The sequence below is a fragment of the Diabrotica virgifera genome, chromosome 2, assembly GCF_917563875.1.
Source record: "Diabrotica virgifera virgifera chromosome 2, PGI_DIABVI_V3a".
Classification (NCBI taxonomy): domain Eukaryota; kingdom Metazoa; phylum Arthropoda; class Insecta; order Coleoptera; family Chrysomelidae; genus Diabrotica; species Diabrotica virgifera.
This window is the reverse complement of record NC_065444.1, coordinates 172,797,261-172,816,106: the sequence shown is the minus strand read 5'-3', so window position 1 is coordinate 172,816,106 and position 18,846 is coordinate 172,797,261. Positions and strand designations below refer to the sequence as shown.

The following is an 18,846-nucleotide window of genomic DNA, read 5'->3' as shown; positions in this document are numbered from 1 at the left end:
TAAATATACCTACTTAACAGTTACAATACAAAAAATTAACAATAATTACCAAAAATGAACCAAAACTTAATTAACAATGCCAAATATTAAAAAAAAAGAAAAAAATATGAATCGCCCGGGATTTGAACCCGCAATCTCGCGATTTTTTTATCTCTGGTCCAATGCTCTACCAACAAGGCCATCAAGCCGCATGCCAGTTACCTTTCAGATATACATAATTATACATCACGGTGACAAGTGAAATATAAAAATAGATGTTTTATTATTTTACGCCCAAGGAAGACAAATCCAAAGACAAAATTATAATAAAAAACCTTTTAAACCACCTTTTTTAATTAATTAATGTTAATTTAATTAATGTTAATAAATGAAATATAAATATTTTGACGTTTCACAATTTGACAATTCAATTTTAACTGCAGTGCCTTAAAAATTTTAAAGCACTAGTGCCTTAAAGTAGCATTTTTAACGCTCCTATGGAGTCCTAAAAATTGCATTTTTAACACGTTTGTAGAAAAATATATTTAAAAACACTAATATATTCTTTCCACACCTTTTCTGTCTGGACTGATACATACATAAATTAAAACATTTTGAAGTATAACTTCAAAAATATAATATGAAAACTATTTAAAAAGGCAGTATAACTATTAACTAACCTTTGTTGTTTCTCTTCCCACAAATTTTAAAACGCAACAACCATACATAACCAAACCGTCAACCGTCCAAACCACAGCTGCGCTACAGCTGCCATATTGGATAATTTTTGACATGTCATTTGAACATCCAATCAGAACAAAGTTATAATGCGCATGCGCCGGGATCGTAGGTTTTAACATATAAAAATTCACCCTCATATCGCGCGTAAAGAAGTATAACTTCAAAAACAAAACAGTAACAATCCAATTTACTAAAATTACATAAATCGTCAATATATTTAAATAATAATAATAATAATAATGAAGTTAAAACAGAAATAATCAATTGCAAAAATTTAAATAAATTGCAAATGCATAGTCTAGCTAATAATGAATAAGAAAGGTTTAAAAGTTAAAACGTTAAGCTGCTGCATATGACACCCAAATATAGTTTAAAAAATAATAAAAATACTACTTGTGCAAAGGGTACTGTAATTTCTTAGTTATTGAGTAAAAAATGTTCTACTGAATAATATGGTCTTTCAGACAGGTAGGCTTTTGTCAGTTTACGGAATTTGGGGAAAGATGGTGCAGATTTTAGTTGTAGGGGGAGATGGTTGTACATTTTTTGCGAAATATAATATCGATTTCTTTCTATAAGATCGAATTCTTGAGTCAGCATTGTGGCTAATTCTTCTTGGTTGGTTGTGATAAGGACAACATCATCGCAATATCTGAGGTGATTGAGATTCTTCCCGTTTATGTTGATACCCATGTCTTCCCATTCCAGTTCTTTAAAGACGTCTTCCAGAGCTAAGGTGAAGAGTTTTGGGGATATTACATCTGCTTGTGTTACGCCTCTATGATCGAGATAGTGCACCAAAATTTGGGAATAAGTATATCATGACTTAACTAAGTAAAATCTCTAGGGGCGAAACGCTGCGTGGCCTACAAAGGGGTGGGGGTAGGGGTGAATATAAAAAATATAAGGGGTTTTTTGCGACGTTCGTGATTGAGATAGTTCACCCAAATTTGTAAGTAAGTGGACCATGACGTAACTAAGTAAAATCCCCAGAGCTGGAAACCAGAGTGGGGGACGAGGGTAGTTATAAGGTGTCAAAGTCGCGGTTTTATTATTATAAAGTCGCGGTATTGTAATATATAAATTTAGAAATTTTAATTTTAAGCCATAATCCCTCAAGACCTGTAGAACTAAATAAATGGAAATTACAATATCCCCTAAAACCATTATTTTTGTAGTAATAATATTCAAGTGTTTACCGTTGTAATGGCATTTTGCATTTTGCCCAGTGTTAATTCAAATTAAAGTCTCAAATGTTTTGGTTTGATATTTGCTGAAGTTTGCTTGAACCTTAAATATTTTTCAATTTAAACTGCACTATATTTTGTCTAAAATTTGCGTCCAAGGATTTTGTAGAATGGAATTTCCAATATTTCATAAAATCATATTTTGTCCCTTCAGTTTAAAACTTCGACAGAAAATAATTTACTCCCCGATCAATATGTAATTTAAAAAAAAATTGTACTATTTACGCGTTTAATCGAGTATTGCTCGATATAGTTTATAATTTAGAGGGTATTTCGTATATACTCACAAATTTAAATTTAAAAGCATCAAGTGCAATTTTCGTTCTGAAGGTTGACAGTCCTCAACGCTATTCATAGTCAATAAATCGTTATGGCATCGTCGAAGCATCTCTGAAGAGCTTTTGCTCCGTACTTAAAAATTAAAAAAAAATTTGTTGGTCTGATAACTTTTTGTTGAATTAAGAGCTGCATTTGTCTTCTTCAGCGTTCTTTATTGTTGATCAAAATTTAGTCAAACCTCAATTAGTTTTCCATAATGCTGATGTAATATTATGATTAATTATTATGCTGTTTAAATATAACTTATCAAATTATACAGGGTGTCCCGAAAAGATTGGTCATAAATTATACCACAGATTCTGGGGTCAAAAATAGGTTGATTGAACTTCACTTACCTATATACAATAGTGCACACAAAAAAAGTTACAGCACTATGAAGTTACAAAATGAAAATTGATTTTTATTCATACATCGAAAACCCTTAGAGATTTTTTATTGAAAATGGACATGTGGCATTCTTAACGCAGCAACATCTTAAAAAATATTAAAGTGAAATTTGTGAACTCCATAAAAATTGTATGGGGGTTTTGTTCCCTTAAACCTCCCCCCCCCCCAAACTTTTGTGTACGTTCCAATTAAATTATTATTGTGGCACCTTGGTTAAACACAATGTTTTTAAAACTTTTTTACCTCTTAGTACTTTTTCGATAAATAGTACTAAGTTTATTTTAGTACTTGTTTATCGAGATATTTTGAATATTTGTCGAATCTCCCACATATTTGTATATTATGTTTAAGTACGATTATAGAGACCTGATAATAATCTGAAAATTTATTTATAATTTACATTTTTAGGTATATTTTGAAAAAGAAGCCACATCTCGATAGAAGGTGACTTATCAAAAAAGACTAAGAAACAAAAAAGTTTTAAAAACACTGTGTTTAACTAATGGTACCACAATAATAGTTTAATTGGAACGTACACAAACATTTGGGGAGTTTAAAGGAACAAAACCCCCATAAATTTTTTATGTAAATATATTAAAAAAGAAGCCGCATCTCGATAAAAACTGGCTTATCGAAAAAATACTAAGAGTCAAAAAGTTTTAAAAACGTTGTGTTTAACTAATGGTACCACAATAATGCATTAACTGGAACGTGCACAAAAGTTTGGGCGGGTTTAAGGGACCAAAAACCCCCATAAAATTTTTATGGGATGGACAAATTTCACTATAATTTTGTTCTAAGATGTTCCTGCCCTAAGAATGATACATGTACATTTTCAATAAAAAATAGGGCTCTGTAACTTTTTTTATGAGCACATTTGTACTAAGGTAAGTTAGGTTCAATCGAACTATTTTTGACACCAGAATATGTGGTATAATTTATGACCAATCTTTTCGGGACACCCTGTATATTCCTTGGATAATCACTGTGAGGTATTCTTACTCAGAGAGGAAACTCTCACGTATGGTAGAGAGGTTCGATAATTAATTTATTTCCACTGAGGGGAAGTCATGTCGTTGATAGTTTGCTTTATGCAGAACTTTTCTTCCCCTAAAGTTAGCACCTTGAGTGAAAGATCGTGACTCAGCAGAGAGAAAATGTTTGTTGTTTACTCGATAAGAGGGTTTTTGTACGTTTTTTACGTGTGCAGTAGTGTCTCTTTTTTTTTGTCTGCCTTGGACGCTATTTTGCGTCCATTTTTTTGTTTGCTTCCAGTTTCTGAATTTGCCCCATTGACGAGGCCGACTCTTCCCCTTACCCTGTTCAGGGTTCTTTTTAGGTTAGGTTCCCAGTACAGTATTCTGCTGAAAATGGGTATCCGAATAGCTTGACGTTCATTCTTTCTTCGGCTTTTTGTGTGTGACACGGCTATGCTTTGGGTATCTAAATTTTTCACATTCACTTCAATACTCTTGAATTGGTGGTTCAGAGCACTAGTGATAAACTTGTGACAATTTGACATAATGTGCCACCCCTTCGGGTCGGGGAAGTAAAACTGTCAAAGTATCACTCGAGATACAAATCGGTCATTTTAGAGCTCTTGTGTGATTATAAGTGAATATTCTATGCACTTTTCGTACAAATACATCTACAGAAAAATTGTTCAAAATTAAATTTTTTATCGAAATATCACTTTCTAAAGTGAAAAATATTTTTTTTTGACAAAAGTATGTTCTAACACGAAGTAAAAAAGACACGACAAACGCAATTTTTTTTACTCCATATTTTTTTCCACGGTGGTATAGGTATAGGCATTACTTCAAAGAAAAAAACTACTATCCTTTCTCTTTAGAATGACCTTCGGTAGAAGTCTTTATGATGCATAGTCTCCGAGATACGATTTTTTTTGCTGTTCGGCACTCATATCATTTTTGGGTAAATTTTCCATATTTTTTCGCAAACAGTGTTCTTGATTATGTCTGTGGATTGCGTTATTCCGACCAGTAAAAACTGCAGATGTCAAGTCTCCGAGTTTTGGATATTGATTCAACGTACAGACACTTCAGGGTTATTCGTATATTTCACGTTTTTCGTAGCTTTAAAAGGTGGAAATGTAATATTCAATATTTTTTGAAGATATTCTTCTTTAGCGGCGAATCGATTGAGGGTAAAATTGTACATTTACCGCGCGCCTGCGCACACTGACAGTATGTAGTTCTGACAGTATGTTGCTAATCTTTCAAGATAGGTATGTATGTATCTGTAACCGTGCAAATAAGTCATTAAAATAATATATTAGTGGTTTTAGGAAATGTATTATTTATTATAATTCTTGTGTTTTTGGATTAATAAAATATTATGTAAGCATAACATTTTTACACTATATGTCGCCGTGTTGTGTAATTATATCTGAAACTTACATGTTTATTTCTAGTGCCTCGATGGAGTAGTTAGAAATGCGTTAGCACTGAAATTGGAAGGTTGCGGGTTCAATTCCCCCGGGCGGTTCATATTTTTTTTATTTTTGGTTGTTTTAATAAAAAATTTTTGAAAGTGGTAGATAAGAAAGTTAGTTTGATTTTTAAATAAAATACAAATAACCTTTTAAGTATATTTACTTCGTTTAAATTACCTATTATATAATAGAAGAATATCTTCTTACGTGCGTACATAGTACACACACATTCTTTTTTTATATTTTATTATAGTCCGTTTAATATACTCACCGTTGCACGTCATTATCTACGTCATAGATCTAAGTTGACGTAGTTGCCAAAGTATAAAAAATCCTGAATCCATTTTAAATCAAATAGATCAAATAATTATTGCAAACGTGGATTATACAACAAAACAGATTAATTTTTAATGTAAATAAATAAAAACATTAGAAATAGAAAACAATAATTAAGTTATAATTACGTTAAAGTAAATAATCAAAACAATTAAATATAATAAAACAAATACTTATAGTAAAGAATAAAAACAAATATGAAGTGTCAATACCGCAACTGTCAAATAAATGTTACCAATTTATGCCAAAATGTCTCCTCCGTTGGATTACAGTTACAGTGTGTTCCGGACAAATGTGCTTCATAAAAACGCTTTATTATCCATTTATACAAATTAAATGAAACATATTACCTATTGTTTATTTCTTTAAGTTAACATTAATGGAAATCTTCAAATATTATTTCTACGCGCATAAAACAAAATATATCTAGTGGCTGTAATTCCAGTGTACTCGGCAAAATGATTCTAAAAAAGAACACACCTACCGCCTAAATATTTCGTGTTGGCATCATGTGACTTCACGGACTATGACTCGGATGACGTGCAACGGTAAGTATATTAGACGGAGTATATGTTTCTTTGATGAATACCTATCGAAATATGTAACACCTATTATTAATACCTAAATATGAGAGTTTATATTAGTTCAAGCGAATTATTTGGTTATATTACAAACTGAGAAAAATAAAATTTCGATTCTATAAATTTTCGATTTTCGTGCCATTCATCCATCAATGAGGTAAATATCGCATCATTTTGTAACATCATAATATTATAACAATATGTACCTATTAAAATTGTATGAGAGTTATGGATTTCAGTGTCATCTGAACAAGACCATTAGAACGATTAATCACAGCATATTCTGTAGATTCAAATTATCTATATTTTTTATAATTTATAATATAACTTTAACTTGGACACTTAGGACAAGATTACATGACAAGCGCTTAACGCGCGTTTTGATAACGTTCGATTACAACTACATACATTTTATTCAAGCTGTACACATACTAACGCACGTTTTAATTAACTAATACGCTCGTTAATATGTATATGGCATGATGCATAAAATGTATGTAGTTGTAAAGGCGCGTTAAGCGCCTATCACATGAACTTGCTCTGTAGATCAAGAACTCTCGTACAATCAGGGCCGGATTAACACTTTTGCCGCCCATGGGCCAGAGGTCTGCCTGCCGCCCTAGCGGGGGTGCAACACCGGGGGGGGGGTCCGGGGCCCCCCCCCGAAAAAAATTGAAATTTAGAGGCAAAATAACGCATTTTGGGACATTTTCCAGCGCTCAACTGTCTCTTGATATTGTAATGGTTTTAGTACCTCTCATGATGAAAACAAGAAACTATGTCCTAAAATTGCGTTTTATTAATTAAAATAAACTATTTGACAAAACTCCGTTAATTACGAAACCATTTTCTACAACCGTGATATTCCATTACTTAAGATTACAATAATAGTAAATAAAATCGTTGTTGATATTATTTTGTGAAACATCATGCAGCTCGTAATTCCCAAACTCAACAATTCTTTTATAGTTTTATGACTATTTTGGCTGAGAATGATTGATTTGGAGTGAAGTGAAAATTCGGCTTCGTTACTCGGCGACGGCTCACCTGTGAATGTGCCCGCAGGCTTTGAGCCATAATCGGTCATTGCTGTCGATTTATGGGCAAAAACAGGACAGTTAGGAAGGGGCTAAAATTAGTAAAAGGTGTACAGAGTAAGACTGCAAAATAAATGATAATTTCTGTATTGAATATAGGATAATAACAAATATATACAACATCGAAATATAACTGTTCAGAGCATACAAATCACATATCCAAACAAATAACTTACTCACTAAATTAGCTTTGTTAAAGTAAATATAACTTAAAACTTCTTCTTTCTTGCACGTGCATTGGAAAAATCATCAACAACTGCACTGAAATCGAGTTTTGTTGTCAGTTCATGTTCTATGGCTAAAACAGCCAGGCTGACGAGTCGTTCTTGAGTCACTGTTGAACGCAGATAGTTTTTTACTCTTTTCAAGGTCGAAAACGATCTCTCAGCAGAACAGTTTGTAGCAGGAGTTGTCAAAAACATTTTCAAACCAATAGCCACGTTGGGAAACAAGTCCTGTAGATTTTTTTCTATCAAAAATCTGTACAAGTTTGATAGTGAAAAGTCTTTTTCGGCTTCTTTGTAGTTTCCTCGGATCAGAAGTCCTTTCAGATGGATGCACTCGCATATAAACTCTGACTCTTCAATGTCTTCAATATAGATTTTCTGCAAAGACGTCGCGTTAGCAGTAATTTCTTCGGTAGTTAGAGTCTTTAATTTTGTTAGAAATGAAAACTTTGCAACGAAGTCTGTGTACACAGAGATCCTTTTGTCTAACTGAAACTGAAGTGTTTCCACGATGATGTCATAACTTTGTTGAAGACAATTTCCCCTAATGTCATCATCCTCATCATAAGTTCTTTCTTCATCTTCTTCTGAAGATTCATCAAAGAACCTCTTTCTTTTCGCCTTTCTTTTTGGGCGATCAAAATCTTGCTGCACCTGCGGCTGCGTCTCTTGTGGAAGTTCTGGCTCATCGTTCTGTCTCATTTCACCTTGCGCAATTTGCAGTTTTTTTTCGCCCTCTTTCTTATAGTGGGTAAACATGTCTTTCATGTTCATCACATACTCTGTGAGTGAGTTGTACAGGATTACAACGCTGTCCACGGTCATATTTTCAGCCTGGATCTTTTCACTGACTGAATTAAATTTTTGAAGTACATCTCCCCAAAGGGCTGCCATGAAACATGTTTCTAGAGACATTAGTTTTCGCAACAACCCTTTGGCTTTGGATTGTGTCTGTTTGTTTTCATGATTGCTTGAAGTCATGTCTATCAGCGTCTTGACCATGGGTTTGTAGTCTTTATTAAGGCTTTTGCAAGCTTCTTCCCTTGCAGACCATCTTGTAACACTGAGAGACTTCAACGACGTGTTCTTGTCCTTTCCTGTGGCCGTGAAATTTGACAGAAGAAGATTCCACCTGTGCGTAGAAGACGAGAAAAAATTGTACAATCCTTGCAAGAGATCAAAGAAATGTTTTGCAAGAGAACAGCATTCTGCTGCGCTTGATCCCACTAAATTTAGTGAATGCGCTGAACAAGGCACATAAAATATCAAGGGATTCTTTTCTTTAAGTCTTGCCTGCAACCCCGAGTACATTCCTGACATATTTGACGCGTTGTCATAGGACTGTCCCCTACAGTTTTGTATGTCCAATCCTTTCGACTGTAGGAAAGAAAGCACTGAGTTCACTAGTTCTTCACCTGTATGACCTTGATTTTTCAAAAATTCAACAAAATGTTCTTCAGGGATTCCCAATTCATTCACATACCTTAATATGAAAGACAATTGATCAATGTGTGTTACATCAGGGGTGGAATCTACTATTATAGAATAGTACTTGCTTTTCTTAGCATCATTCAAAATTGTATCAATAACGGTTTTTGCCATTATTTCGATGAGTTCTTCACAAATGGTTGATGATAGGTATGACTGTTTGCCTTTACCCGCTTTCCCATATTTTTCAATGTGTGCTTTCAAAAATGGATCAAATTCGGCAATCAGCTCCAAGCACATCATATAGTTGCCATTTGAAAAAGAACCAAATTTTTCGTCAGTCCCCCTAAAGGCAAGACCACGCGAGGCAAGTTTTTTTATTACGGCCACCACTCTCTGGAGAACTGCCTTCCAATACCTTATTTCTTCTTCCACTTGGTTTTGTAGAAGCTTATCGATCCTCCCGGCTGCTTCTGCTCTTTGTTTGTATACTATTACACTATTGTAGTGAACGTGCGAGTTTTCATGCTCTTTTATTCTCGCTGATGCATGTTTCCAATCACTGAACCCATTTTCAGTAAACTGAGTAGAGGTCGAACTAAACAATTTGCATGGACCACAGAACAAAGAGCCTAAACTTGGTGAGTAAATCAAGAAATCTCTATTTACAATTTCGCCATTTGCAAGTTTTCTGTCGAATAGCCATTTAGCCAACACTCTTTTCCTGTCTGGATATTGCCTTTCAGATTTTTTAAAATCGCAATCTTTATTTTGATTCCATCCATTTTTAACAAAATATTCCCGCGTCTCTTCATTCACTATCCATAAAGCAGGATCATAATTTGGTTTCAAATGGACAGAAGAGTCAGGTTCAGAGACTGTTAATTGATCTTCAATCTCGTCAACAACAAAAGTTAATTCGGATATAGCTGGTTTGATCTTGTCAGTATCAACACATGACGAAGCTGAAGGTGCTGATGCTGAAGGGGTTGAGGGTGAAGCTGAAGGGGTTGATGCTGAAGCTGAAGGGGTTGATGTTGAAACCGGAGGGGCTGATGCTGAAGCTAAAGGGGTTGATGTTGAAGCTGAAGGGGCTGATGCTGAAGCTGGAGGGGTTGATGTTAAAGCTGAAGGCACTGATGCTGAAGCTGTTGAAGCTGAAGGCGTTAATATGGAACATACTTCTAGTTCTACTTCACAAAATTCTTTGACACTTTCTAAAAGCACTGGTTCTGGTGGCACTGGTAGGTTACTTCTTGTAAAAAATGTATCAAGCTTCGCAGTTTTATTTACAACTTCTGTCAATTTTTTTTTCTTCTCTTCGGCTACTTTTTTGTATTGCCACCCACTGAGCCGTTTGCGTCCATCCATTTGTACAGCTGCTTGTTATAGCATCAATGACATCGGAAGTAAAGGTCTGACTGTAAAAAAAAGAATATCTGTATAATTCAAAACTGTAGTACGATACGACAGGAAAAATGAAGCGAAAAAATGAGGGAAGCGAATTTCCTTCCATTACTTATTCAACTCATTGTGAAACCTATACGTATGGCAACATGCCGAATTACATTTTTACTTATAGAGAACGGAATTAGCTAGAAAATCGAAATTTGCCTTAACATTTTCAGAAAAATATGCTCTACACGAATTTAAAACATAAAGAAGAATTTTTCCCATACGGGCCCCAAAAACCAAAATTTTGGGGTAAAACCCCCCCAAAAAGGGGGTAAATGTTATGGGATTCTTTTGGCTAAATAACTTAGCCGAGATATTGCAAAAAGGAAAGTGTGTGCGTGTGCCGAATTTGAAGAAAATCGGTCAAAAATTGCGACCGCTAGAGCGCGGTCTATATTAACTTACATTACCATTACTATAAACAAATAAATATTTCTTACCTCACAAGTTACAATTTCAAAATGTTACTCCGCTCAAAACAAATTACAAAAACGTTAAACCTAAACAGTTAGACAGACTGCAGTACGTGGAGTTGAGACCAGACAACCGAATGACAATGGCGCGTGGCGGTGATGGAGTTGGTGGGGGGAGGGAAGCGGCAAGGCGACAAGACGCCTGCCATCAGCCAATGCTAGCAACTACTACGATCCCACAACTAAATTTCCCGTGCGTAGCGTACGATACAGACTGCCGCCTCGCCCCTTCGACTCACTTGGATAGAGTGGCGTAGCGTAGTGTACTGCGACACATTACACCGCGCAGAGTGTCGCGTTATAAATAAATAATAAACAATAAAATAGTTTTTTAATATTTAATGCTCAGGTTCACTGGTCTTGATAATCGATAATAAAGCTTTATAATCAATCAAAAATAATTACACTTTTTTTTTCTCAAATCCGCCGCCCCAAAATTTTGCCGCCCTGGGCCGCGGCCCAGTTGGCCCGTGCCTTAATCCGGCCCTGCGTACAATGTTTGTTGTACTACATTTGCTTTGTGCCAGTCACTTTAACAAAATTCATTATAATAACGTGCTTATGTACTTGTACTAAAACTGTTTAACAATTATGGTGAGGGTCTATTTCTAACAAGAATGATTTTCTGGGTAATTTTCAGCGTCAACACGGCATTTTTGACTCACTTGTGACATCTCTAACGACATTTTTGTGGCCAGTAGCAAACGATTTTTCATCCTCTGTAAGTTTTTCTATTCTTTCGTAACCATAGAGCGGTCTAACAAGGCTTTATGTTGTAAGCTTTTCTCTCTTATTTTTAGAACTTCACATTTGCGTCAAATAATATTTGTAGCTGGTCTGCATTCATATGCAAGTAAAAATTTACTTATACACAAGTATTATCACAAGATAACTGACGAGTGAATATTAATTCGCTCATATGACTATTAATAACTATGTAGTTTAGAGATGACAAATAAAAAATACAGCATTGGAAATATTAGAATAATATAGCATTATTCATTTGAAATTCGTCTCTCAGCGGAGTCTGGCAAATTAATTTTTTTTATTATAGTTTATTTACTACATGCAATCAATAGATAAAAATTATAAACATGTTTTTTGTTTGTACAAAAGGGTGTATGTATAAATTTGGATTTGTTATCCAGTCATAACAAAAACTCCACTAGTCTCTTAGATTATTGAAATGTGCCTTTAACGCTAAGTACTTCACTGCCCTTTATCACTGCTGCTTTGAACCTATATGGTAGCTTCAATGGTTTGTGCTTATTCAGTCTCCGAGTCTGCTTACTATTATCTAGCAAGTTTAGTGCAAGATTGTTTGGGTGGTTTTCCAATTTTACGAAATAGCGGCTGCTGTATTCACTTACTATTTCCTTAACTGTGGCTACTTGGAGATCGTCTCGGATTTCTCTGTTTGGTATAAATAAAGGTGCATTTGTTATGGTCCGTAGCACCTTCGACTGAAAGCTTTCCAATAGCTGTTTGAGTTTGCGGCCGTATCCCATAGTTATACACCGTATGTCCATATTGGTTTTAAGGCTACTTTATAGACCAATAAATTGCTTTTTAAGCTAAGCTTTTACTGTCTTCCCAATAGCAAATAGTATTTGCTGAGTTTCAAGACAAGTTTTTTTCTTTTGTTAAAAATGTGTTTTCTCCAGGTCAGTCCTTTGTCCAAGTGCATCCCTAAATACTTGACGCTGTCAGATTGAGGCAGATCTTATCCATTTAGTGTAACAGGTGGCACTGTACCTCTTAATTTGGTAAATGTAACCTGCACTAATTTTACTTCATTGATTTTGATTCTCCAGTTTCTTGTCCAATCCTGAATTTGCACTAGATGTTGTTGGAGAAATCTTACAGCTATGACTGGGTCTTTGTGTCTGACCACTATCGCTTTATCATCTGCAAAGGAAGCTGTGATTGTTTGGTTGCTTACTGGAAGATCAGCTGTGTACATAAGATAGAGAAGTGACAAAGAACACTGCCCTGTAGTACCCCTGCCTTTATCAATGTGATTTCTGATGTTGTCTGTACGTACCTCATAGTAAAATATTTTTCTTTTAGGTAGGATTCCATAATAATGTACAGTATGCGGGGGAGTGATTTTTTTTATTTTAACAGTAGTCCATCATACCAAACCTTATTAAAGTGTTCAGGGATCAAGTGGTGTTCTTCTATTATAGGAGTCAATCGGGTTATGAGTAGCTTTTCTAGGAGTTTACCAAGGACTGGCAGCAGGCTGATTGGTCTGTATGAAGTTACTTCATTTATAGCTTTTCCAGGTTTTGGAAGAAGTATAAACTCTTTCAACTGGGCAACTTTCCACTGGGCCAGGAAGTATCCTACTCATAGCACTGCGTTGAATGTTGCTGTTACTAGCTCCTTTTATCGGGAGTTCTTTAATAAGACGGCCTTTGATCAGATCAAACCCTGGAGCCTTATCTGGATTAAGTTTCTTCTGATTGTCTCATGTACCTCTTTGAATTTGAAGAGTTTTGGAATTTGGGCCATTTGATGTGGAGCTTCAAGAGTTTCTTTGATGTTAGCTTCTATTTTAGCAGTCTTTTGCGACGGAAGAGGTTGAAAGATTTCCTCCAGATATTCTCGGAAGGTATTTGCTTTTTCCTCATCAGTGCGTGCCCACGTTCGGCCTCTTTATTAAATTAAATTGTACTAAATAGCAGTCCTTTTCGAAATGATAAATTATGTACTGTTCTTACGATGTCAGTTGGACCAGAAGCATTTTTGGGGTCCGGTCAATAATTCTACGAAGAGCATAGAAATAAAGATAAACCATATAAACATTTGCTTGCTTCAAAATTGATCACTCCTTGTATTAGTCCACATGGACGCGGGTGTGGCTTACTACTTTCTAACGTATCTTATTGGGCAATACTGAAGAGTAATTGGTCAAATTGTTCGGAAGTGCTTAGGCTCAAATCATATCGTTATCTGGTCAAAATACCTTCTCATGTTTCAAAGGCGGCAAGTAATATAAACACTAAATAAACAGTGTCGTCGTCATAACTTACAATTATTTTATTTTTATAATACATTTTTTGTCTCATTTCTTTAGTACTTAAAAAATGAATAAGCACATTGCACATTAAATTGCATTTGTAAGTATTATATACTTTTAATGATCAATTTTAAATTTTATTGTATTGTATTATACTGAAACTGTATTGTTTATACAGGATGTCCCATATATTATGCGAGATTTAATGACGTCAATTTGCTCAGTCCGCTGATTGGATAATGTAATTAATGAAATTTTTCATGTTTCATATTTTTATTTTTTCCATATTTTCCTTTGTATGTGTCCATGTCTAAGAGCCATATATGAGGAGAGGGAGTGTACATTGATTGAAGACTCTTGATTTTAGGTATTGGGGGTATTTTTTTTTCTTTAGAATAAAAGACAGTTTTCCGAGTGATGCCCAGGCCAATCTTATTATTTTTTTTTATTTCTTCGGTCTGATTTTTTTTATTTAATTTAGTGATTTGTCCTAGAATATCTCTTTTACTTGCTTTATTCTTGTTTGTGCCACTGTAATTATTGGTTCTCCTTGTTGATTGGTCATGGCTTTTGTTTTACTGTAAGCGATGTTCAGTCCCATCTTTGTCGATTCACTATCTAGTGCTTCCATCATTCTTGGTAATTCTTCATTATTTTCTGTTTTAATACAATATATATACTTACAAGTCAAAAGTGACATTTGGAAAAATTGTGTAGCTCAAGTTCAAGTAAAATAAAAATATTATCTTGCTTTGTCACCAATATTAATGTCTTCTTCTTCTTTTCCTTCTTCTTCTTCTTCTTGTGTAGACATGACTGTCTGTTTTTCAATGTGGCTCCAGTAAGTTGTCATTCCATCGTTTTCGTGGTCTTCCCACTTAGTTTTGGATCCCGCTTATGAAAAAAAAGTTGATTAATAGCAAGCTGAAAATTTTTTAATAGCTTAAGGGTGTGTAGTTGGAGAAACTTTGATATATGGGAACACTGGAATAGGGGAAGTTTTAATTGTGGAACAGGTTAAAAATTTGGAACGGCCAGACCACGAAAACGGCACATGTATTTTGTCCGACAGAACAGACTTAAACTCTCCGAACAGAGATTAAACTCTCATGCAAAAATCAGCCTACTATTTATCACCAAATGGGCGTTTTAATGAGTGGAACATGTAGAATATGTCAAATGACAGGAATTATGACAGCTGATAAATAGCAGTCTGATTTTTGCATGAGAGTTTAATCTCTGTTCGGAGAGTTTAAGTTTGGCCGTTCCAAATTTTTAACCACAATTAAAACTGCCCCTGTTACAGTGTTCTCATATATCACAGTTTATCCGACTAGACACCGTTTAAGCTATTAACAAATTTTCAGCTTACTATTAATCAACTTTTTTTTTCATACGCGGGATACAGACCTAACTGATCGTCTTCCTATTGGGGAACCGTCTCTCGCCGTCCTTACTACTTTGTTTTTTATCATGTGGCTCATGTAGTTGTTCCATTATACTCTTCTGCTTTTTACCCAGTTATTGATGTTGTCCACCTTGCATATCTGTCGTATATCTGCACTTCTACCTCTTCCCATATCCCATCGATTTTTCAAAGTATTTTCATCTCTGCTGTTTCTAGCATTCTTTCTGTCCTTTCTGTATCAAGTCGTGTTTCTGCCGCGTATTTATGTCATTATTGGTCTGATAACTGTTGTGTAAATTGCGCCTTTCACTTCTTTTCCAATATTGGTGTGGTAGTTATAAACACGACAAGTGTCGAATCAAGTTCTGAACACACGGATAGTGATATATTTCAACTTGTCAAAAATATGTCCTATGTATAGTATTTTTACTACAAAAGCGATATTACGTAGGTCAAAATTTTTGACGTAAGAGAACTGTCAAAACATTAGAATGTGAATTTTCATTATTGCCATGTTTATTATAAACATGGATATAATGAAGAGTCACATTCTAATGTTTTGACAGTTCTCTTACGTCAAAAATTTTGACCTACGTAATATCGCTTTTGTAGTAAAAATACTATACAGTAGTAAAAGTGATCTCTTCATTAGTCATGAATTAGACAATTCGACTGGAAGAGGAATTGTTCGTTTTCATGTATTTTATGTGTATATTCAAAGTGTAGTCTTATTTTTTTAGTTCTCAAATTAATAAGCACGTTAAATTTCATTTGTATTATGTATTTTTAATTATCTTTGGTGTCAATTTCATAAAGAAATGTGAACAATTAACAACATTATTACTGTTTAACAAATATTGAACCATAATTTAAAAATAAAAGTTTACTCATTAATTTCTATTGCGCCGCCTATGCTTTACAAACGGTGCCGACAATCGGTGTCGAATTTTGTTTTTATACTGGTCCAACTGACATCGTAAGAACAGCACTAATAAAAATAGTACGAGTATATTAATAAACGGACGGTATCTTGCGGATATTGTAATACCTGTAGATTGTAGATATCAGAGTCATTTGACCTCATAGACCTTTTTTACTTCTTATATCTACGTTTTCTTGTATTATATCTATGTAATTCTTATATCTATGTTTGTAGCTATCAGATTACATGTTTAGCTTTCTTGCAATTCAGATAATTACTTTTCACTATACTCTGACAATTTTTACCAGACTGTGACTCATTGTCACTCGTCATTAAATTTTATTATATAGTAGTAGATAAAGGTACATCTACGGAGGTATTGCCTCTAACTCATGTCTCATGAAAAGCAAGGAAGGGTGGTCTTTCTCAACAGAGGGTCTCACTTCTTCAGAAGACTAATGCCGAGCATGAAGGGCCACGAATTTTCTGAATGCTGTCAGGAGATCTTACTTAAATGCGTAAGTACAGTGGAACCCCGATAAGTCGGACCCCGATAATCCGGAAGTTCGGCTAACCCGGACCGATTTTCACCAGACAAACATTTTAACAATAAAAATGTATGTAATCTAATATTTGAGAGATAATGGGTATTTGTGTAATTTGAACTATATGATAGTAAAAATGACTCACGGCACAGGGCGGCAGAGCGACGTTGATTGTCTCGGATTATCGGAAACAACAGGCACCAGTTATTCCTTTATTTCAAACTGTCTTAGCATTGTTTAAAAAATACTTAGACTATTTAAAAAATTCCTTTTTTAAACAATGGTCTTAGTCTCCACTGTTCTTAAATAACATAACGTCGTTCCGATTGTGACCATATTGTGTGTATACTAAATTTATAATTAAGATGCAGTAGAAAATAAACAAACCAAGACACGTTAAATGCTACTAGAAGCACTCCCCAATCTTAATTTAAAATGTATAAACTTTGGAAATCATGATTTGGGATTTACAATTTATATAAGTTTTAAACTATTATTCGGGAGTGCTCCTAGTAGCATTTAACGTGTCTTGGTTTGTTTATTTCTACTGCATCTTGATTGTAAATTTGGTATAGTATAGTCGTATTTCAATTATAACGGAGTTTATCTGTAAGTATACCGTATTTTATTAATTTTTACCATATTATCCTTTTAACCCGGATTTTCGATAACCCAGATCGGCCGTGGTTTCGATTAATCCGAGTTATCGAGGTTCCACTGTAGTAAGTTTGTGTACAATGTGTAATTAAATAATTAAGGAGTGCTTTCTCATTATCTCTGTGGTCTTTTAAAGTAGTCACATCAACGTTCTCGACTCATTTTGATTTCGAATCTCGAGCCATTTTTAACTTCTTTATGCCGTCCGAATAATACAATTCTGAAAGCTCTGCAAAATAGGCGTTTGTTTCGTCGATTATCTCTTCGTTCGAGCAATTTTTTTATTCATAAGACATCTCTTCAAATTTTAGGAACACATATTAATCGGAGCTACTTTGGTCACATACTAAGTCACATACTTTGTCATAAATGAAAAATATGCTATTAGTTATACAAGGGAAAGTGGAAGGAAAAAGAGCACCGGGAAGACGATGCACGTCCTTGTTGAAAAATGTAAAACAGTGGAATGCAAAAACAACAATAATACTCTTTAGAACCGCTGTAGAGAGAGTAAAATGGGCCATGATGATCGCCAATATCCTTAAAGGAAGAGGCACATGAAGAAAAATATTAATCGTAGAGGGACAAATCAGAAAACTAAGCTGCATACGAAAACCATTTGAACCTAAATTCATGAATTTTTGCCATTGTAATAACCCTTTTGTAAGTCGGTACATTGTGTTCGAGAAACAAAACTTTTTCTTACGAGGGCATTTTTTCTGAATTCCTGCTTCAAAATATTGGCTACTGATATGGCTTGATTGATATATTTCAATCCCAAATTCAGTGGCCATAACATTTCAGACCCACAGTCCACTGTCGTGTGTGCACGTTTCATCAACAGTTACACGATCATGTTTTTGGTCAATAGCCAGGAAATGCGGCAACCATCGGCAGAATAATTTTTTCACATTCAAAACTTTTCAATTCACGGACCATCACTTAACGATTAGCTAAATGCAACGTAGTGTCGTCTAGTACTCGTACGTGGTTCATTCAATGTAGATATATGACAACTATGAAATTCATTTAACCATAATTTGACAATGCAGTATGAAGGACCGTTAATCTCATAATATTTCTTTGTTTGTCTGTTTGTCCTTGTTTTATTTTATATCCCAGATAATGATGTTTAATGAGAGATCAAAAATTGTTTTTCTCCATATGCGTCAATTCTTGAAAAACGTTAATTGTATGCAGCTGTCAAAAATATACTAATGGCTGCATCGCGCCAAAACTTGATAAAATATAATATGCCTCATGAAAAAGTTTAACAAAACATTAAACTTTCTAATAGAGCTAATGTGTCTTTTGAGATATCTGCGCACTAATCACTGAATGAGGTGATATTGTTTAGTAAAAATGTTTGCACCTTGTAACCAAAAAATAAAAACAATATGTACGGAATTTTCCGATTATTATTTACTTACTACGGCGGCTAAGATAACAAGTGACTGCTTTTAAGTGTTTGACTTCAACCTATATACTTATTATGAGAGGTTTTTATTGAAATTTAAAATGTGAAAAATGCGTTGTTATCTACA

The 18,846-nt window shown here is 34.5% G+C and overlaps 1 protein-coding gene across 12 annotated transcripts in view; it reads left to right on the top strand.

The window, feature by feature from the left end:
- LOC114331473 (transient receptor potential cation channel trpm) overlaps window positions 1–18,846 on the top strand; it is a 1,429,758-nt gene that overhangs the window by 517,349 nt on the left and 893,563 nt on the right. For 7 of the 12 annotated variants that reach the window (XM_050642916.1, XM_050642917.1, XM_050642923.1 and 4 more), the window contains one exon: window positions 11,386–11,466. The exons of the other annotated variants lie outside the window; for them this stretch is intronic. In XM_050642916.1, the coding sequence (XP_050498873.1) occupies window positions 11,386–11,466 (81 nt within the window). The remainder of the gene's footprint in view (window positions 1–11,385; window positions 11,467–18,846) is intronic. 12 annotated transcript variants of the gene reach the window in all.